This window comes from Coloeus monedula, assembly GCF_965178545.1.
Source record: "Coloeus monedula genome assembly, chromosome: 13".
Lineage (NCBI taxonomy): Eukaryota > Metazoa > Chordata > Aves > Passeriformes > Corvidae > Coloeus > Coloeus monedula.
This window is the reverse complement of record NC_138793.1, coordinates 12,654,609-12,673,279: the sequence shown is the minus strand read 5'-3', so window position 1 is coordinate 12,673,279 and position 18,671 is coordinate 12,654,609. Positions and strand designations below refer to the sequence as shown.

At 46.4% G+C, this 18,671-nt stretch overlaps 1 protein-coding gene across 2 annotated transcripts in view; it reads right to left on the bottom strand.

Annotated features, from left to right (window-relative positions):
- Positions 1-18,671, bottom strand: part of GNAO1 (G protein subunit alpha o1) — a gene marked incomplete at both ends in the record, with an annotated part of 143,441 nt that overhangs the window by 73,891 nt on the left and 50,879 nt on the right. For both annotated transcript variants that reach the window (XM_082289766.1, XM_082289765.1), the window contains one exon: positions 17,861-18,002. In XM_082289766.1, the coding sequence (XP_082145892.1) occupies positions 17,861-18,002 (142 nt within the window). The remainder of the gene's footprint in view (positions 1-17,860; positions 18,003-18,671) is intronic.

The window sequence follows — 18,671 nt, the reverse complement described above, 5'->3', positions numbered from 1 at the left end:
GGGTATGTCTCTGACTACCAAGGCTAGAGAAGTGGGAAATGTTTAATGAGGGTCCAAACTTTTAAAAAAATTACCAAGCTTGACAGAATGGACAGCATATTCTTAGTCATATAATTTAGTTTTAGGTTGCCCTGTGAGGAGCAGGATGTTGGATATGATGAGCCTTATGGGTCCCTTCCAGCTGATACTCTGTGATTCTCTGATCCTCTAAAGGCACTATTAGTAGTGTAAATGAAACTTTAGCAAATGTCATGACACAGAGGACAGGCAGGAGGGTGATGATAGTGCTCAGAGAGGTGTCCTTAGCTGTCAGATGTGGGCCCTGCCAGCTCCCAGGAAGGGACTGATACTGGGACACTGGTAGATCCCATTCTCGTGTACTGGGCTGTACTGTAACACAATAGCATGTGCAGTAGTGATGCCTCTTAATGGCACTGGTTTAAATTCTGATATATGGACCAGAGATCCAAACCAGTTGCTCCCAAACTTTAACTCTAACAGGAGAGATGGTGCTTCCTCAATGCCTCAGCCAGATGTAGTTGGTGTCTTTTCTGTTTGATCTCTGCTGGGTGGCTCCAACCTGGGCAATTTCTTGAGCAAAGACTCCTGACTCCTTTCTCAGTAGGGCTTTCTTAAGTCAATGATAAAATTCCTATTCAATGAAAGAAGAACAGGCCCACAAATGTTAGGTCTTTTGGGGCCATACAGAGTGCAAACCACTACTCAAAACCTAATAATCCCGTAACGGCTTTGAATATTTCCGTGCTTCAGTCTCAATTTTAATGTTTAGGTACATCTGCAAATAAATACTGCTCCTAGAACGCACAGACAGTGACATCTGAGTATTTCCAGGAACCTACACTATAAAAATGTCTGCCCACCACGGAAAGGAACACAGATCGACATTTCAGATAACAAACAAATGCCTTTGATTTTCTCTGTGTGCCAAGGAACACTGATATTGTCTCTGTCTCCTGGGCATTCCACAATGTGCCTCATTAGAACGTTATGAAATGTTGCTCTATTTGTTCTGTTGTAACATACCAAAACAAGCCCTGGGGCCAGATCAACTCCAAGGGAGCTGGATGTGCTCAGGCTGAGGATTGGCCCCGTGCATGGGGATGCTCATGCTTGGTGTGGCTGGGGCAGGGAGGACTGGGAGAAGAGGGGGAAAAGGGAGAGACACTCCTTTGGCACCTTCCTGCTGTTTTCTTCCAACAGCTCAGCTAAGGAAAGCCCTAACCTGGAGCTGCTGCTCTCTTTAATGTAGAAGCTTGGCAAGACCAATTTTGCTGTGTTAACACACATCTGCAGGATTTCAAAGGTTTCAGTCTCTAAGAAAGAGGTGGAGGCAAAGGCAGATATAGGGCACTTTTAGAAATTATTGTTTTTCCGAAGTTGGAACTCTTACACTAAACAAATAGCTGAGAACATCTGAAAATATCACAGGGACTCTGCAGTCTTACTGTGTTTTTTCACTTGATGAATACCAGGAAAATGTGTTTGGGTTTTTTGTTGTTTTTCTTTTTTTTTTTAATAAACACTTGCAAATAGCAAACCAGAGGTCCAAGGTTAAAACAAGCATGGAAAAACCTTCTATGGATAATTTTGCCACTGCATTTAACAAGTCTTTGGTGTTCACACCTACTAAGGAGTCTCTTAATGATCCAAAGTGGTTATCAGATCTCCACAGACATGGTGAACAGTTGTACAGAGTCACTTACAGTACATAGAGAATCAGTCCACACCTCTTCTGCTCTTCCAAGTGCCAGTGTGTTAATGGGGAATGTCTAATCCTGCCCTGTGCTAATCCCATCATGTTTGCTTAACTACATTAGTCCACTTCCAAGATCTTTCCCTCTACTGTGAATAATCTTGAACCTCAAGTGGCAAAGGCCCATTTCCATTTTTAGAGATTTAAATGTCAGACACAAACTTAGATGTAGATTGCTCTGGAGATCTACCAAATATGGACTCTTCAAAATTCAGTCCTTTCAGAGAGGTCAGAAGTGACTGGGATTGCAAAATCTCCTCTAGCCTGGCAAGCTTGCTCTGAGTTGCCATGCTTTGGACTAAGTGAGTCCTGACTTCGGACAGAGTTTCAACAGTGTCTTTTAATCCTGGTATTTCAGACGTCATGATGGGATGTTGCCATGGGGACTCACATCAGCTTTATGTACAAATCAAAGTGGTGCGTAATTGCTGGCTTCAAACCCTTGAAGAGTTTGACCTGCATGATATAGTTAATACAAAACTCGAAAATACTGTGATGGAGCAAATTAGAGTGGTGTGAAATAGGATTGTAGTTTCAACATCTAATTAGAAAGCACTGTAAATTATACAGTTTTTATTCTATGTAAGCTGGTTATAAATACGACAGCAAAATGGACCAAGAAAAAGCTGCTTCTTGAAACCTGCAATGCAAAAGAGTATTATAGGATCAGCTCTTTCACCAGAAACCAGAGCACTTGATGGTCTTCCTGGCTCAAGCCCCAGATAGCTGATTCACAGGATAGCAAAGATTAGTTTCTCTGGTTCCACATGCTGAAATTAAGTATTTCAGCTTATGCTTTCTTCTGGGTAGAGACTAAGGGGTCATTGACAACATTTTAAGTTTTTGTTTGAAGACGAGCTGCTTTCACTGAGAAATCATCTCTCAACCTACTGCACCTGTATCGGCCTAGCAGATAGAGAGGGTTGTTGATACCGAGGGTTCCTGGACCCAATATTGTGTTCATAATGGGCATGGCTCTATTACCTGTTTGAGGGCTTTCCCTCTGGAGCACCTGGAGATGGTGGTGGCAGCAGAACCTCACTATGTAGGCTGCTGGGGTTTAGCAGAGCCTGCAAATGTATCTGCCTTCCTCCACCTACACATTAAGATAGAAACGGCTTTGCTGAGACAGATGTCTCAGAGCTGGCTGGCTCCAGCATCCCTGGCCTGATGTGTGAAGAAGGCAGGATGGCTGCTTCAGAGATGATAGCAATGTGCAAACCCATGTCTCCTTCCCCTCTGGCACTGTGTGTTTGCTACAGGACCTCTAGTCCTGAATGAACGCCCAGAGAGTCCCTGCGCTGCCATCTCAGTGTCCTGGGATCATTTCTGTGAGACACACCAACTCCGTTTGACATTTAATAAACTGATTTGATTTCAGTTTTGTTTCTTAGTTGCCAATAAAGTGCCTTATTGCCACCACAACAGAAGGACATCCATAAAAGCATGGGAAGAGCAGGGTTGGATTACCCCCAGCCTTGTGTGGCTGTCAATCTTTATGTCTGTGCCACCAGGACTGTGGGGCACTTTTGTTTTGACTTGGTATGAGAGAGAGAAAACACACAGGCAGGCCTTCCAGCATTTCTTTCCTGACATCTCACCTTAGAGAGTGGAAAAGGAAGCCTAACTCCAGACAAACAGCCCTGGGAAGTGTGTATGGAACGAAAGGCTTCTGGCCTCTGCCTGTGCTTTCAAAGGGATGCTGACCAGCAGGGCTGTGCTCAGGGTGTGGTGGCAGTGAGCACAACAGCGTTGCTCTCTTTCCGCAGAGGGGCACTGCAGCATTTTTAAGCCTAGGGATGAAGGCTTGGTGCTGAGGATGGTCCACGTGAGCCATCTGCCCTCTTGGGTTGCTCCCTGCCATGTTGTGTGTTGTATCTGCAGAGGCAGAGCCTGCTCTTGGAGCCAAGCCATTCCCAGCGATAACGGATGGGATAGCTTTAGCCCTGTTTATTTCAGCCTGTCCCAGCCAAAAGCTCAACTTGTGGATGAAAGGAATAGCTGTTCACAGAGCTAGGAGAGTACATGCAGATCTGACCTTTAGAACAACCTTTTGCAGTTACAGAGATGCTACGTTTATCACTCCACTACTTGCTATTCTATTTAGCATTCAGCTAGAATCTACTGCCCCTTTCTTTCCTGTAAGAGCTGGAAACAACCATCTAAGGATCTTTGCTGGTGGTCCTGCGCATGAAATTGGATCTCCTTTCCTTCCACACATCTCGAGCCCTTTATTTATAACTGCTTCTAGCATATGTCCATCCATATTTAGGTGCTGGTCGCTGCTTCAGCTGCCCTGGATTTACAGCTATAATTTTCTGTGTCTGCATCAAGGTGCTGGTGGTTCAGCAAATTGGTTCACACAACATGGTGATGTCTGGTTCAAGCCCAGAACTGCGGTAACCCTCAAGTCTCTGTGGCTCTGGAACAATTTAATCTCTCAGTCCTACCACCTCTATCACAGGCATCAATGGGCACTTTTCATCAGCAGTCTCCCTTTCCAGACCAACTGAGAGGAAACAGAAATGAAGCTGGTGTCTCCTTGTAGCATGCCTGGACTCAGGCTGCCATTTGCAAAGGGGACTTGAGCAAAGCTCACCTGAATCCTGCCACTTGTCTTGGGAAGAAGCATTGCTTTGATACTTACCCCAGCCCCTGCCCTAAAGGAGAGGAGTCGTCTGGTTCAGCGAAGAAGATCAGAGTGGAGCCAGCATTGCTTCTGCCCACCTGATAAGACCCCACTCTTTAGCCCATAGATGATCACTCCTCTCCAGGACAGCCAAGAGAAGAATGCAGTTCAATGCTGGTGGGGAGGATCAGGGACAAACTGGAAACTGCCCTGGCGTTATTAAACCTCCTTTGTGGTTTGAGTGTAGCAAATTGATCAGTAACTCATGGTCGGAACTAGGAGCTGCATAATCAGTATGAAGCAAAATCTGAATTTTCTGGCTCGAGGAACTTGCTGGACTCATTCTTTCTGATCCCAGGCAATGCCCTCCAGCTTCTTACGGAAAAGGGCTTAGAACCGCACGGTGTGCTGATGCTGCCTGACGTGTATAATAGGGTTTGTAAGGGCTGCTGGGGAGAACATCTGTTTACATCTGGAATTTAGCTTGCAGAAAGCTGGTGTTTTGTGGTGGACTTGACTCCTGAGCTCAGTTCTCTCCCTAAAGGGTCACTAAAGACTCTTGTGCACTGGAACTAATTTCTGGCAGTCTCTTGGAGGATTTCAAGGCAAGTCACACTATCACAATGATAGTGTGAACTGATAGGCTTCCCCTTCCCATCAGCCTTTGCTGTTTATTTGCTGTCCACTCTTTCTTTGCAAAGTTGATGGCAAAGGGGAAAGGGACACAGTACAATAGCCTGTTCACTCTCTCCATCCTTTGTGCTCTTGGATTGGCTTGGAGATATGAAGCTGAAAATGCATGCTGGCAAGCAGAGTGACCCCAGAACTGGGGTCTCGCCTGCTCAGGATTTCAGGGGACAGATGATTAGTGGTGAAAAGGTAGCTCAGAACTGCTGCTGCCTGTGTGAATTACTATTAGCAGCTCTCTCCTCATCATCTTTCTTCTTTTTACAAATGTATCAGTTGATCATGCTTTCTGGAAATTTGAATGTGGTGGGCATGGCTTGCTCCTTGGCCGTGCCACGCAGCAATGCCCAGGGCAGGACAGCTGGAGGTGTCTGCGTGGTGGCACAGCTGGCTTGTGGTTAAAGGCAGCTGTGGGACACTGAGCCCAGACACTGCCTGATTGGGGCCAGGCTTTGCACCCTACAGCTCCTTCAGGAATGGGAAGAGGAGAGCCAGAAAAGGGGTGTCACGCCAAGAGGTGGCTTTTAAGCTCATTCAATGTCTGTGCGTACAACTCATGACTGAAATAAGCACACCTGTGGTTTGGGTCTGGTGCCTCTTGGTTTCTGAAACTTCATGGCCCAGGGAACCTTGATGCTGAAATTGCTCAGAGTCCTCAAGCTGGAGGACAGACTTCCTCCTCCTGGTACACTGTACAGGGCTTTAGGGTTGGGATTGTTTTAAAGGTGTAAATGTTTTGCTTGCATCACCAACAAGAAATAGAAGATGGTCAACACTTCGTCTGCAACAACATAAAGATCATCTGACCCAAAAGCTCAGCCCTGCAGAGCCTTACATACTGCTACAAATTGTCCTACAGCCTTCCCTGAGGTTGTGTTCTTGAAGAGAAAGTTGAGGAAATAAGGATTTTTGCCTACTCACTGGTCACAAGACCTGTCTGAACTTGGCTCACAATCCACTGTAATGCTGAATATTGTCTTTTCAGCCTTGATACGACTTTTGCCTCTGGAGCAAATGCAATAAAGAAGGCTGCAACAGCAGCATGGACACCCCACCTGCAGAGAGCAGATTTAACCTTGTGCCATTTCCTGGGTGAAGGATCTCACCATTGGAAATGAGCATGGGAAGACTCAAAAGCCACAGCAGCTATGAGATGCAGAACTTGAGCTTGCTAGCAAAAGGTGTCCATCTTGCTAGGGGTGCCTGCCATGTGCATTGAGGGCAGCTGGAGTAAGACAAAAGCCTATTTAAAACCAAGGGACTCAAATAAGGACAGCACAGATATCACCAGTTAGAAACATGCCCATGGCAGGGGAACTTGGCAAGAGAAAAGCTTTCTGAAGCTTATAGGACCAATAACAGCAATTACAAAGAATAAAAGCTGGAAGAAAAATGGCTGTGAGACCTTCGGCTAAGGTGCTGGTGAGGTGGTGAGGAAAAACTAGCCTAAAATTTTTGGCACTTTGGCACCCACAGTGTCACACCGCACCTCCAGATAGGCTGTGCTGCAAACCTGCAGAAAAGAAAAAAATGACACAAATGCAATGACATGTAGAAGGGAGAAACAGAGGTGAGACCTGCTCCTCGCTTGGAAGAAACTAATTTGTAACTTTACAGAACTAACTCAAACTCACTGGATGGTGGCTATTGGCACCTCTTTCTTCTCAGAAAAAAAAAAGATTTTTTATTGCCTGTAATATCATCTACCAGCACTAAAAGCTCTCACAATTTAAAATAAAAATTCAGTAAAATTGGCAAGCCAAACACCCTCCTGGACTCAGGAAACTCTACTTCTCTGCCATTGCTTCCTTTTGCTTGGCTTTGATGGCATGGATAGAGACATGGGTGGGAGCAGGACCGAGCTGTGATCCAAATGGAGTGAGCATGGCTGTGTCCTGCTGTGCCCTTCCTGAGGAGGACTGGGCAAGGAGGTTTCTCCTCTGGAGGACAGCAGATGCTGCAGTTAGGAGGGAGCAGGATGGGACCCTTTTTCCTTCCCAAACATGTAAAGGGTTCTTTTGGAAATGTAAGTCTGTTTGTATCTTCTCTCATTCCTGGATGCTCCTCTTCCTCTGCGCAGTACAGTCCCCTCCTATCCCTACTGGTAAAACCTCATCAAACCAGAAGCAATCTCTCTGGAGGACAGTCTTGCTCCAGTTTTACTGTCAGACTAACTAAGGAGTAACTGGTTGTGTTCAACACATGACCCAACAACCTGGATACCCAACTGAACATCTGTAAGGTGTATTCCTTCATGTAAAGGAACAAACATCTGCCCAGGGAGGTTCCAAATACAGAAAGGTGGGTGACAACCATGTAGCTACCCTGAGCATTTACTGTAGGATTGCTCCTGTGTGTCACTTGATTCTCCATTCCCTCGATCTCCGTGTAAATCAAGAGTAATTCCCCTCTAATCAGTGGAGTTAATCTAGTCTTAAACCAACCTGTAGGAAAATGAGGACTTAATTATACATAGCCAACATAGGGGAATTATTTCTTCTTAAGGGAAAAGTATCTAGCAACAGTCACACCATCAACACAGATACAATGTCTTGCAAACTAGAAACTCCTACAGCCCTGGAAAGGGAATAGCACAGCAAAAAGGAGGAAATGTGTTCAAAGCCTGTGGGTGAGAATTTCTTTGGCTCCTGAGTGGGTTTTGACACTCGGAAGGGATGTGCTGTGCTGCCTGGAGCGATTCCGGGGTGATGTGACGCAGATGTGGGTCTCTGCTGGAGAAGGATGAGGTGTCCTGGGGCCCCCAGCAACTATCAAAAACCCTAAACCAGACACAGGTTAATTCATGTATCCTGCACTTTTTTCCTCCACATTTTCTCTCTCTGACGACAAGGCTAAACACTGCCATGGTGCAAAATGATACTGTTTCACAGCAGATCTTGAGGCTTTGTTGTTTCTAACCTTCATCTGGAGCTCGATTCTTTCCTTCCTTTCAATGAAACACCAGGAACTCCTGCCCAGTCACCTGCCCCAGCAATTCTGACCTGGGTGAATGGCATCTTTGAGCTCCTGCAGCCCAGGGTGAGGCTGGTCCCTGCTGTGCTGCCAGGCACCCTCACATCCAACTCAGTGGGTGACGCTGAGGTCAAAGCAGTAATTGTAGCTGTTAAATGAGTTCCCTTGTGGTATCTTTAATCAGTTATTACCAAGGTACACAATACTGATTAATAGCCTCAGTAAAACCTGTATTCAGGTAATAAAGTTTTCATGTGTGGCAGACATTCTGCCATCCCCATGATTGATGCAGTGCAAGGGACACGTTTTGAGGTGCCACCATCTCACTGTGCCTCTGTGTGAGGAAAGGCAGCCGTTGCACTCTCTCCCAGCCTATGAGAAGCAGCTATTCACTTTGCAGGGACAGGGTGACCCTTGGGTGGTGTGGGGCTTGGATATGGCAATGGCACATTTTAGCTTCCTTAAGGGCAGTGATCAGCTGGGAGCTCTGTATCCTTGCCTCACCAGCTCAGCAAAATTCCCCTTTTGGAAGGATGGGATTTCACAGCCATAGGCCATGAAATGGCTCCTCTGCTCCAGTGTGTTCCTTTGTCTGGGTTAATTCCAGGGCGTGAAGGGAGCGGGCTGTCAGGGACGCCTTCACACACCTCCCTGCTGAAGCTGACAGTGAAACCTGCTCTCACAGAGCGGGAGGCAGCTGAGCACCCGGGTTCAGTGGGCTCTTGGACCTGGCACTCCTGTGAGGGCACCTGACATCGTGTCCCTTGGGGGCTCAATTGCTTTGGGGTCTGTGCCCAGAGCAGACCACAGCAGAATACTGTGTCCTGAGTTTATGAGCATCTGCTGTAAGCAAGGAACATGTTCCATGTCCCGTGTCCATCCTCTCCCATGTGCCTGGACACAGCAAAGCAGCTGCTCACTCTCTCCTTCCTCCACTCCAAGTTGTGTCAAGCCCAGCCTGCCTGTGCTCCTGCCATTTTGGAGCAAAGACTACCCCTCACCACCATCCCTGAACAAGCATCATACAACAGAGCCAAGGGATCTGTTTTATGCCTTTTTGTGAGTTATGCATCAGAGATCTCTTTAAGGCCAGGAATACCCTATACGAATGTTTTCATTTTACATCTGGAGACATTCAAATAATAGGAACATCGTAGAAGGCATGTGGAAAATAAATATTTTTAATGGCATTCTTAAAACTGGTGAGTAAGCAGCATGACTCAGCAGTGCTTCCCAACATTTCCCAGAAGAGATGGAAATAAATCTGCTTAATAACTGACATGTATTTGAAATGCACTGAGTAGTTAGTAGTTACCTGCAATTGCTGCTTGGAGAGCTGACTTGCAATCATACCTAAAGGCAACATTCTGCCTGCACAAGGCTGTGGCCAGATGCAACCTGAACTTCAGTCTCAAACCTGGTGGTGACTTTCTGGAAGGACTTCAGCGAGTGCCTGATCAGCCATACAGTCAGAAACGTGTATAGGCATCTTTGAAGCCTCTGCCATGTCAGTGTTTAACTTCAGTTCCTCCGTTGCAAGTACATCACATACCTAGATGTATTTTTTTGTCCTGACTTACAGGCCCTTCAATCCCTTTCTGGACAGAAAGGCTCTAGTGAAGGACAGACAGTATCTGCCTGTGCTCACCAACACCAGATGCCACCCAGGGCAAGACCACTATCACCTGCTCTGCGGGGAGTGGCTGTGCTGAGCCCCTTTGGATAGGATGGAATCTGCCTTGGCTTGGCTGTGCCATCCACCAAGAAGGAGTGAATGGAGTGTGCAGCCAGGTCTCTCCTGACCCTGGATCCAGGAGCTGCCCGGAAGCCCCTTTTCAAGCAACAAGGTTTTCACCTTCTCAGGGCTCTGCTCCAGCTGCCAAGTATTTTTGAACACTTTGTCTTTTGTGCTGTCCCACTCTGGTGCTTTCCAGGGGCTCCTGGAGAAGCCGTCTTCCATCAGTATCTTGTGGGAATGGAAAGCAGCACTCCACCTCCCATTAATTCGCCGCAAATGTTACAGTCCCGTGTCTGCTTCACCCTCCCCTCTGTGCCTCTTCCCTGTCACACCATGGCTCTGGCAGCCCTAATTGTGGCTGCGTTTGAATAATAAATCTCACAGGGGAAGACAGGCAGCCCTTCTTCCAAGGAACAGGGACGGGTGGGGTTTTTTTCTTCTTTTCAAACTAAAAATATTCCTTGTATCATCCAAAAAATCAGTATCAAACACATAAAGCTCATGGAGGAAAAATACATCACTCTCTCAGTGAAAAGAGAGAGCTTGCACACAAGGAGGAGGAGGAAAGCCTAACCTTGCTGTGGCACAGGGTCTGCATTTTCACAGGTGAACAGGGTGTTGGACACTTTTAGGGGAAGTGAGGATCCTTTTCGAGGATGCTTTGGAGGACCAGTGTTGTTAATTCCTCAGAAATCAAGCCTGAAATGGCAGCTGACGGCAGAAGCACCATGAAAAAACTAACATCTCTAAAGATGGATTTGCACCTGAAGAGGCTGTGTTTTCCACTATCCAGGGAGCAGACAATGCCAGAACTCATCAGAGATGCTTTTCTTGCTGGTGGTTGGCCGAAGAGGAAGGCAATACCCATAATTTTAAAACTTTCGGGTATTTTCTATTTTCACCGATCCTCCCATAAACAAACGTCCTCAGACCTCTCTTATCCCTCCACTCACCTAACACCCATAAGGATGGGTAGTCCTTCAAGTGCAGATTGCCCTGCTCTTTCATGATGTCATGGAGAGAAGAGGGAAAGCACTATGAGCCCAAGCTCACCTCTGACTTAATTCCCTTTCCTGGCACCAGTGGCCACTGCCTTGTCCTCTCATTGTGTCTCTCTGGGAATACTCAGGCACCATCTTCTTTAAAGCCTTCTTTGGGTGGTGAAAGATGTGATTAGACTCAGTCTGGAGCTTGGAGTTGGAAAGATGTGACTGTGGTCTCTCTCTAATCAATGATCCCCTGAGACATCTCTATCTTCTGTTTTTCTTCAAAAGAAAATGAAAAGGCTAGTTTTAATTGATGGCGTCTGTTCTAGTCAGGGCTTTTGTAGGACATTTAGATACAAAACTCATCTCAGAATTGGGAAGGCAGCATGGACAGCAAGTACCACCAACCTACAGTTCCTGGCTGATGCCAGGTGTTCACCAAAGAAACAGATCTGGTGGCATTTTAAGGTGTGACCACATCTCTTATTCTCATCTGGCTCACTTGGAAATGATACTGAAGTGCTTCACAATACTTTTCTTCCCTAGAAATGTGTTTCTTGGCAGCAGACTTCTGACTGCACAGAGGCACTGGAAGACCAGGTGAAATTCTATCCCACTCTGTCCCCTGACTGCTGCCCATTCATAATTGGTGTCCAGGAGAACCCAAAAAGCAGACCCAGTGTTTACTTTAGAGAGAGGGTTGCCACGCCAACACCATGGATATCATCCTGAAACAGGACCAATGTGAAAAACATCATGCTGGCACATCAACGCTCAGCAAGGTGGCAGCTTCCAGCGAGCCGCCTTCCACACGACACGCGTTTCCTACGTGCTACGCGACTGCCGCCCACGCTGCCCTGCCTCCTTTTGGATCCATTTCAAGCGTCTTTTTTCATTCTTCAGGAATTTTAACTGAAACTGGTATTGGGCCACCCTGGGAAAGTTTGGGATTTTAGAGCTCTTGTGAGTGATTGACAGTCTTCTGCTGAAAGAAAGGTTACTGGTATAGCCTCTGGTGCAGCACTGGCCATGCGGTTCAGTTGCTTGCCTAGAGCATCCAGCTGTTTCTACTACTACTACTACTACTACTACTACTACTACTACATTTTCTGGCCATGATGTGTTAATAGCCATGACTCCAGCTGTTTTTGTCTCTCTTCTGATCACTATCTTTATTAGCAGCATGAGTACAGCAAAGCAGACACCAGTTCTGAGGGAATTTTTTTGCTATGTGAAGATCGCTGTATGTTATAGACTTGATGATCATGACATCGGCTCTGCAGGAGCACAGGGCCAGGCTGTGCTGCTGCTGCAAAGCAAAGTCTCCCAGGTCCATCCACGGGTCTCAGCTGACTTGGCTGGGATCCCTCCTGGTGATGAGGGAGTTTGATTCTCCCTAAGAGGCAGAGCAAAGGCATGGAAGTAAACCGTTCCAAGCTCTTTCAGTTGGCACAAAGGGCTATCATAAACTGCCTTTGTGCTCTGCTGTTAATTTACTGCTATCATTTATGAGGAAAGATCTTTTATTTTCAGGGGCTCAAGGGATTTCCAAAGGAGGGAAATACATTAGTGGAATGTAGAAACTGCTGCTTTGGTTAGAGAGACTCCAGAAGTGGTGCTGTGGGGCATGTGGGTCATGCCCTGTGACCACGCAGGCAGAGCTTACTCTGGGCTTTCCCTTGTTCTTTGCTGTCTCCCTCTTTCTCCCACACCCTCGTTTTTCAGCAAAGATTTCAAATACATTGGCCATCTTGGCCAGCAACCACAAGTGTTTCTTGAATGAGCCAACCATCTCCCTGGCAACAAGGCAGGCTGTGACAATAACAAGTGCTTTCCTCTCTGTTTCATGTTTCCCCCCTCTCAAGAAATACCCTGCCCTTTATTTGTTCCCTACTGCTCAGAAATATGAATGATGGCAACTGAAATGCACCTTGTGGAAGGACCAAGAGGGAGGTGTGTGAGAATGATGGCTTCAGCCTCAATGGAAAAGTGACAGACCTTTACGAAGGGCAGGCTGAAATATTTGTCCTGGACTGTTACTTGGGTATTTGTAATACAGTACAGTAAATATGATTTTATGTGAGCTGTGACTACTGCAAGTAGACATTGTCTGCAGCTGGATATCCGGACGAATGCTGACACCAGGTACAAATGGTGCGTCTAGTGCCACCTCTTTATTCCATTTTCCCTTTTCTTCCACTCCATCCTGCTCTTCTACAAAGCAGTCCTAAGTTCCCATCACTCACAACAGCAGATCAGCAAGGACTGGCTGCATCCTCAGTGAAGCAGCACAAGCCCAGGAATCCTGTGTCCATCCCCCAGATCACCCAGGTAGCTAACAGAGGCTTCCTACCAGCACAGCAGTGCCTGATTAACCTCACCTGCCCACCTCGAAGTTATTAGCAGCCTTTTTGCATTTCTGAGAGAGCTTGGGTTAGGGACACACAGTAGGAGCCAGCTGGTCTAAACAGATACCTGACTCAAATGAAGTAGCACAGTATCTTGAGCTGACAAGTACAAAAAACCAGTTACACAGGAGCAGATCTTACAAAAGAGAGATCCTCCCCCACACTGCTCCCCTCCAGAGCCTGGAAGGCAGCAGGCGACAGCGGCTGTGACTTTGCTCCTGCCACTGCCAAGCAAGAATGAGAGGAAGACGGCAGCCCCTAAAATCCCCTTTTGGCATGTGCAGAGGGGAAGGGGCTGGAGGCACCAGGTTACCACAGGCACCTCTCTGTTCAGAAGCAGATTTAATGTGGACCTCTTTGCCAGTCACCCCGGGTGGGCTGTTCAATTACACTACAGAAGGGTTTTTTAAAGGATACTAGCCAGTATTTTTAAATGTCCCGGCACATCTTTGTTTGGCTCACGGTTCAGGAGTTGCATACTGTACATAGCAGAAGGTCACCACAGACACATATTGCTACAAAGTCCAAAAGAAAAAAAGTCCCTATCAAAATATTTTAACACTTTAGCAGCTTTTTAGTTTTCCCTTTCATAGCTGGAGCAGAGACACGTCCAGACTCACACTGGGAAAAAGTTCAGTGTGAAGGTCACTGCCTGCCACCTCTGGACCCCAAGTGCTAAACCTGTGACCTGTTGCCTCAAACACTTGGATCTGAGCCATGCAACTGATACTTGGATTCTCTGTTGAGTACTTTTTGAACAATTTCAGCCTGTTTCTGTCTGGTTTATGAAAATATGAGCATGCTCCACAGCTGCTTTCATACCAGCCTGCACAGGGCAGGATGCCCATTGCAGTCTGGGACAAATCCAACCCAAAGACATGCCCCAGGCCTCCCAGCCTGGCTGCAGCTCTGGCATTTCATCTAAATGGGATTGCAAGTCTGTATTTCCAAGCAGCTTCTGGGGTCAGCATTGACCTACAGAGGAAGAGACTTTATGCTTCTTCTGGCTACGGTTTCTGAAGCCAGACTTCAGAAACAGATCTTCAAATAGAGATATGAAAATCCATCCTTAACCTGCCCTTCCTGCTTGATCCTTTTCAAACACTTGGACTGACTTTTAGATTCCTGGTTTCCAACCTCCATTTTCCATTTGCTCTACCTGAGTACACTGAAATGGAATCAGTGAGGAGCTTGTTTTATTAATACATTTGCACTTTAGAGGACCATTTAATCCACAGGCTACATGTTACAGCCTGACTCTTTCCTGCCCATTAATCTGATTATCAAGGTAAGGACTGAGTAGTGCCCTACAGACCAGCTGGGGAGTCCTGAGTAGGCAGGCCGGACTAAGCCTCTGCCTCTCTTCCTGCGTGTAACCCCTTGGCTTGTCAGGGATCCCGACCCAGGGCAGGGGTGGCCCTGGAGATGAGCAACACCCACGGATGCCACTTCTCCTGCAGCTGGCTCCTGTCTCCTCACTGACGGCTCCTTTTCCGCCTGCCCTCCTGTAACACATGAGGGATTTGACTTTGCACTTGCACAGCTTTTCTGGAGTTTCAGCCTGACCTTCCATGCTGTGTGCAGTGATAACGTGCCGGGAGCTGGCAGGATGTGCTCCTGCCTCCCATGCTGAAGGACACAAACCAAGGACCTCGGTGCTGCCCACAGGCCATGAACCTTTCGTGAGCTGGGCACAGCTGCAAGAAAATCCGCTGCCCTGGATGAGGAGCACACATAAAAGTGAAATCCAGACTGTTTTGTTCTCAACCTGGGGACAAGTCCTTATCAGCAGAGAGGGTCAGCAAGACCTGGAGCATATGGTTTTTGTGATTTATTTTGTCTTTTTAGGTCCTATTTCCTACATTGATCTCACTTTGACCGCCAAAAGCAACAGGGTTTAGTCTTCCCCCAGTCTTTTCAGTTCTGTTAGACTAAATAGTGGAAGTACAATTATGGGCAGGAGAAAAATGAGAACAGTGAGAGGATTTGTTTTTTTTCACTCAATAACCACATGCATTTATTAAGTAGGGGAAGGTTTTTTCGCTTGGTCAGGGTGCCATTTGGAAGGGATATGGGTGCAGATCCATCTTCCAGAAAATGGGATGGGCAAAGCAGTAACAGCCAAGTGGTCTCTGGGGAAAACCTGTCCCAGGCCCAAGTTCTCTCCTTCCTTGCTGCTGAATCAGGCTGGAGCAGCCACAGCCCTGGCTCCCCTTCCTGAACTCTCTTCTCTTGGGGGCTTAAGTGATGAGTAGGGGAAAATCCCCCACTAAAAGATTTGCATTGGAAACCCTTGGCTGAGGAATGACTTTTAAAATAGAAAAGCTTTGCCTGAAAAGGGATGAACCACGCAGCATAATACTCAACAAATCGCCTGTTTAATGGCCTCTCTTTATAGCAGCTGTGTATTAATAACAAAAGCAGGGCAGCAGAAGCCATGTGCTTCTTTGTAAGATTAAAATAAATACTATTTCATACTAATACCAGCAACTTTCTGTGCCTAAGAGAAAGGAGGAAGTGGAAGATCACAGCCTGAGAGAGTTGGTTTCCTTCACCTTTGTCTGCTGCTGGATGAAGAAATATTTCTGCCATCTATGAAGGGAACAGATACCCTGAATCACCCTCCCAGACAGTGGTTTGCTTTATAGTGGTTTGTGGCAGGCTTGTCTGACACAGTCACCATGACACCATCGTAAGACAGAAGTAATTCCTCCAGAACTACTTATCTTAGGAGAAACCAGGCTGGGGAGAACTTAATCTAACTTGCTTTTTACTTTGCAAAGCATAACACAAGATCCCTATTGCCATAAAGCATAAATTGAAACAACAGTGGTTCACACTAGACATAAGGAGAAACCTTTTCATCATGAGGAATGTAAGAGCAGTGGAGCAGGTTGCCCAAAGAGGGTGTGCAGACTCCATCCTTGAATGATTTCAGACCCAACAGGATAGAGCCCTGAGCAACCTGGTTTGACCTCAGACTTTACCTGAGCAGGGGTTGGGCTCAACACCTCCTGAGCTCCTCTCCAGCCTGAGTTACCGTACAACCCTAGGAACATTTGGCATCTTTTCCATGGGAATATGAACGGACACAACATTCTGTTCAGCTCAGTACTCCACCTCTCATTCCTGGCAGTCCTGATAACAGCTCTCCTCCTCCACACCCTGTACTGTGCCAGGCCTGGCACTAAAGCAGTGATGAATTTTCCCTCCTCAAATTAGGAATTTAGGCATTAAAAAAAAAAAAAAAGATTTTACATTTTAAAGCTGTCTGCCACAGACTATTTATCAGACATGGAGAATGATTTGTTTCTGTTTTCCCAGGCATAGGTTTTTAGCTGAACGAGATACGTTGCCTTGCTGAGAGCTGAGTCACCAAGTAATCAACAGATTAATGTATTCAATTTGAAAGCCATCAGCATTAGTTCTCGGCAAGCTCACAAGAACTCCATTATGGTATCATCTCCATGTTTGGGATGGAAATGTCTCCAGGATTTAGAGTTCCTATGGGAAAATCCCTAGATGCAAAGAAATCAAAGTACCTCTTTGCAATTGGGAGAAATAAGGTACCTCTTCATACAGAAACACCACAGCAGGATTTTGGCATCCATTCTAGTGCATGCTTTTATTATCAACACTCAGATAAGGAGTTTGGAGTATGTTGTACATCTGTCATTTGATAGCTATCTAAAAATAGTCATGACCAACTCACTGGCATATAGGACTTTGCCTTTACCAGGTCTTTAATCTGAAATTATTTTATTTCCAGTAAAATCAAGTAGTTTTACTTTCTCTGGGATTGCTGCATGCAAAAAGGGTGGTTTTGACTTCACTCTAGAGTTCTGAGTTCCTCTGTTTGGGTTTGGTCTGAGCCAGAAATGCAATAAGGCAAGGCAGAGGCTGGCAGGGGCACCTCACAGAGGAGCCACTGTTTAAAAATAGGGAGCTGGTGAAAGTAATCACAGAGTAGCAACTGTAAAAGGACAGGCTGGCCTAGGTGTGTGGCACAAGAAGGCTGCCAGGCATCACATAGCTGTTCTGATAAGACAGACGCCAATGCTGCTGCCTAAGAGCCTGTCCATACCAACCTCACTGAAATAACACATCCCTTTGCAACCGAAGTCACTGTTTGGGTACGCTTAAATGGGGGATGTGTGAGTAGAAGCCAGTCGAGCCCTAATCACATTAATCCTAAAAGTTTTCCTACATTAGGAAGCTGGTGGAAGGGCTTTGAACGGCAGCAAGACTTCTCCCTGATTCATCCGTCCATGCAGCCTGTGTGTCCAACACATGCACAGGAGACAGGACACATGTTCTCACTGTTTCCTCAAATCTATCAGTACCTCTGTCTAGGCTGTCCCTAGACAACAGATTATTTTTCTGCCCTGGCCTGACTACTGCCAGGGTATGAGAGATTGTAGCTGTTCTGACACAGTGGTCCCCAGGGCTACACTTCCCAATGTAAGTGTACAAATGGCACATTGCATGCAACTGCATCTGTTCCACAGACTGCATGTGCAACAGGCATACAACAGTGATGTAAATTTCTTCCTCTCCCTCCTTATCCCTCCAAGGTACTGAGATTGTGCAAATGCCTCCTGTTCATGCTCTGGAGTCTCTGGGTGCTCAGCTGTCTCTATGCAAGCAGTGGTGATTGTAACTTACCCGTCGTTCCTTATCACCGTACTCAATGCCCAAGGTATCCATGGCACGGACAATGGCTGCCAGTGACTGTATAGTGTTGCTGTACACCACTGGCTTGTACTGCTTCACGTCTTCTCCAGAGAAGCCATCCTCATGGATGATCCTGAAGAAAATGCAAAGGACAAAATCTCTTGAGAATGTAATTTCAGTGGGAGAGACATTTAAAAGAGAGCTGTGCTCTTCTGAAGAGCACATCTGCTGGCTTGATTCACTCAATTTAGTCAGCATTTCTTTTTAAACCTTTCTGGTTGTTCACCAGTAGTGTGTCTGAGCCCAGTGCTGGAATTAGCATCCCTTTTGCTCTCTATCAAGAAGGTTTTGTGCACAGTTGGTGCATGTGGTACCTCCTTCCCAAATGAACTGCAAACACTGGAGCCTGGAGCACCTTGTGTTTGCCCGCTCAGCAGCCACAGCAGGGAGGTTTCCAGGTCCTACATTACCTTCCCAGTCAAGGTCTATAGAAATATGTTCAGTGCGGACAAACGACCATCAGATCAGATCTTAACGACTGAAACAAGTGAGAGAAACCCTCTAGTTCTTGTCTAGTCCTTTTAGTAGTAATAACTCCTGGGGTACCTTACAAAAGGAACCAGATTCGAAATACCCCTGTACACACGGGGACTCAGGCATGGAGAGGGGAAGTGTCTTAGTTATGAAGCACTTTAAGTACTTACCCTCCACACTTCCTCCCCCCTCCTTCTCTCTCCTTTAGAATAAGTGCTGAGATTTTTTTTGCCTCAAGGCATGTTATGTTATCCCTTCCCAAAGCAAG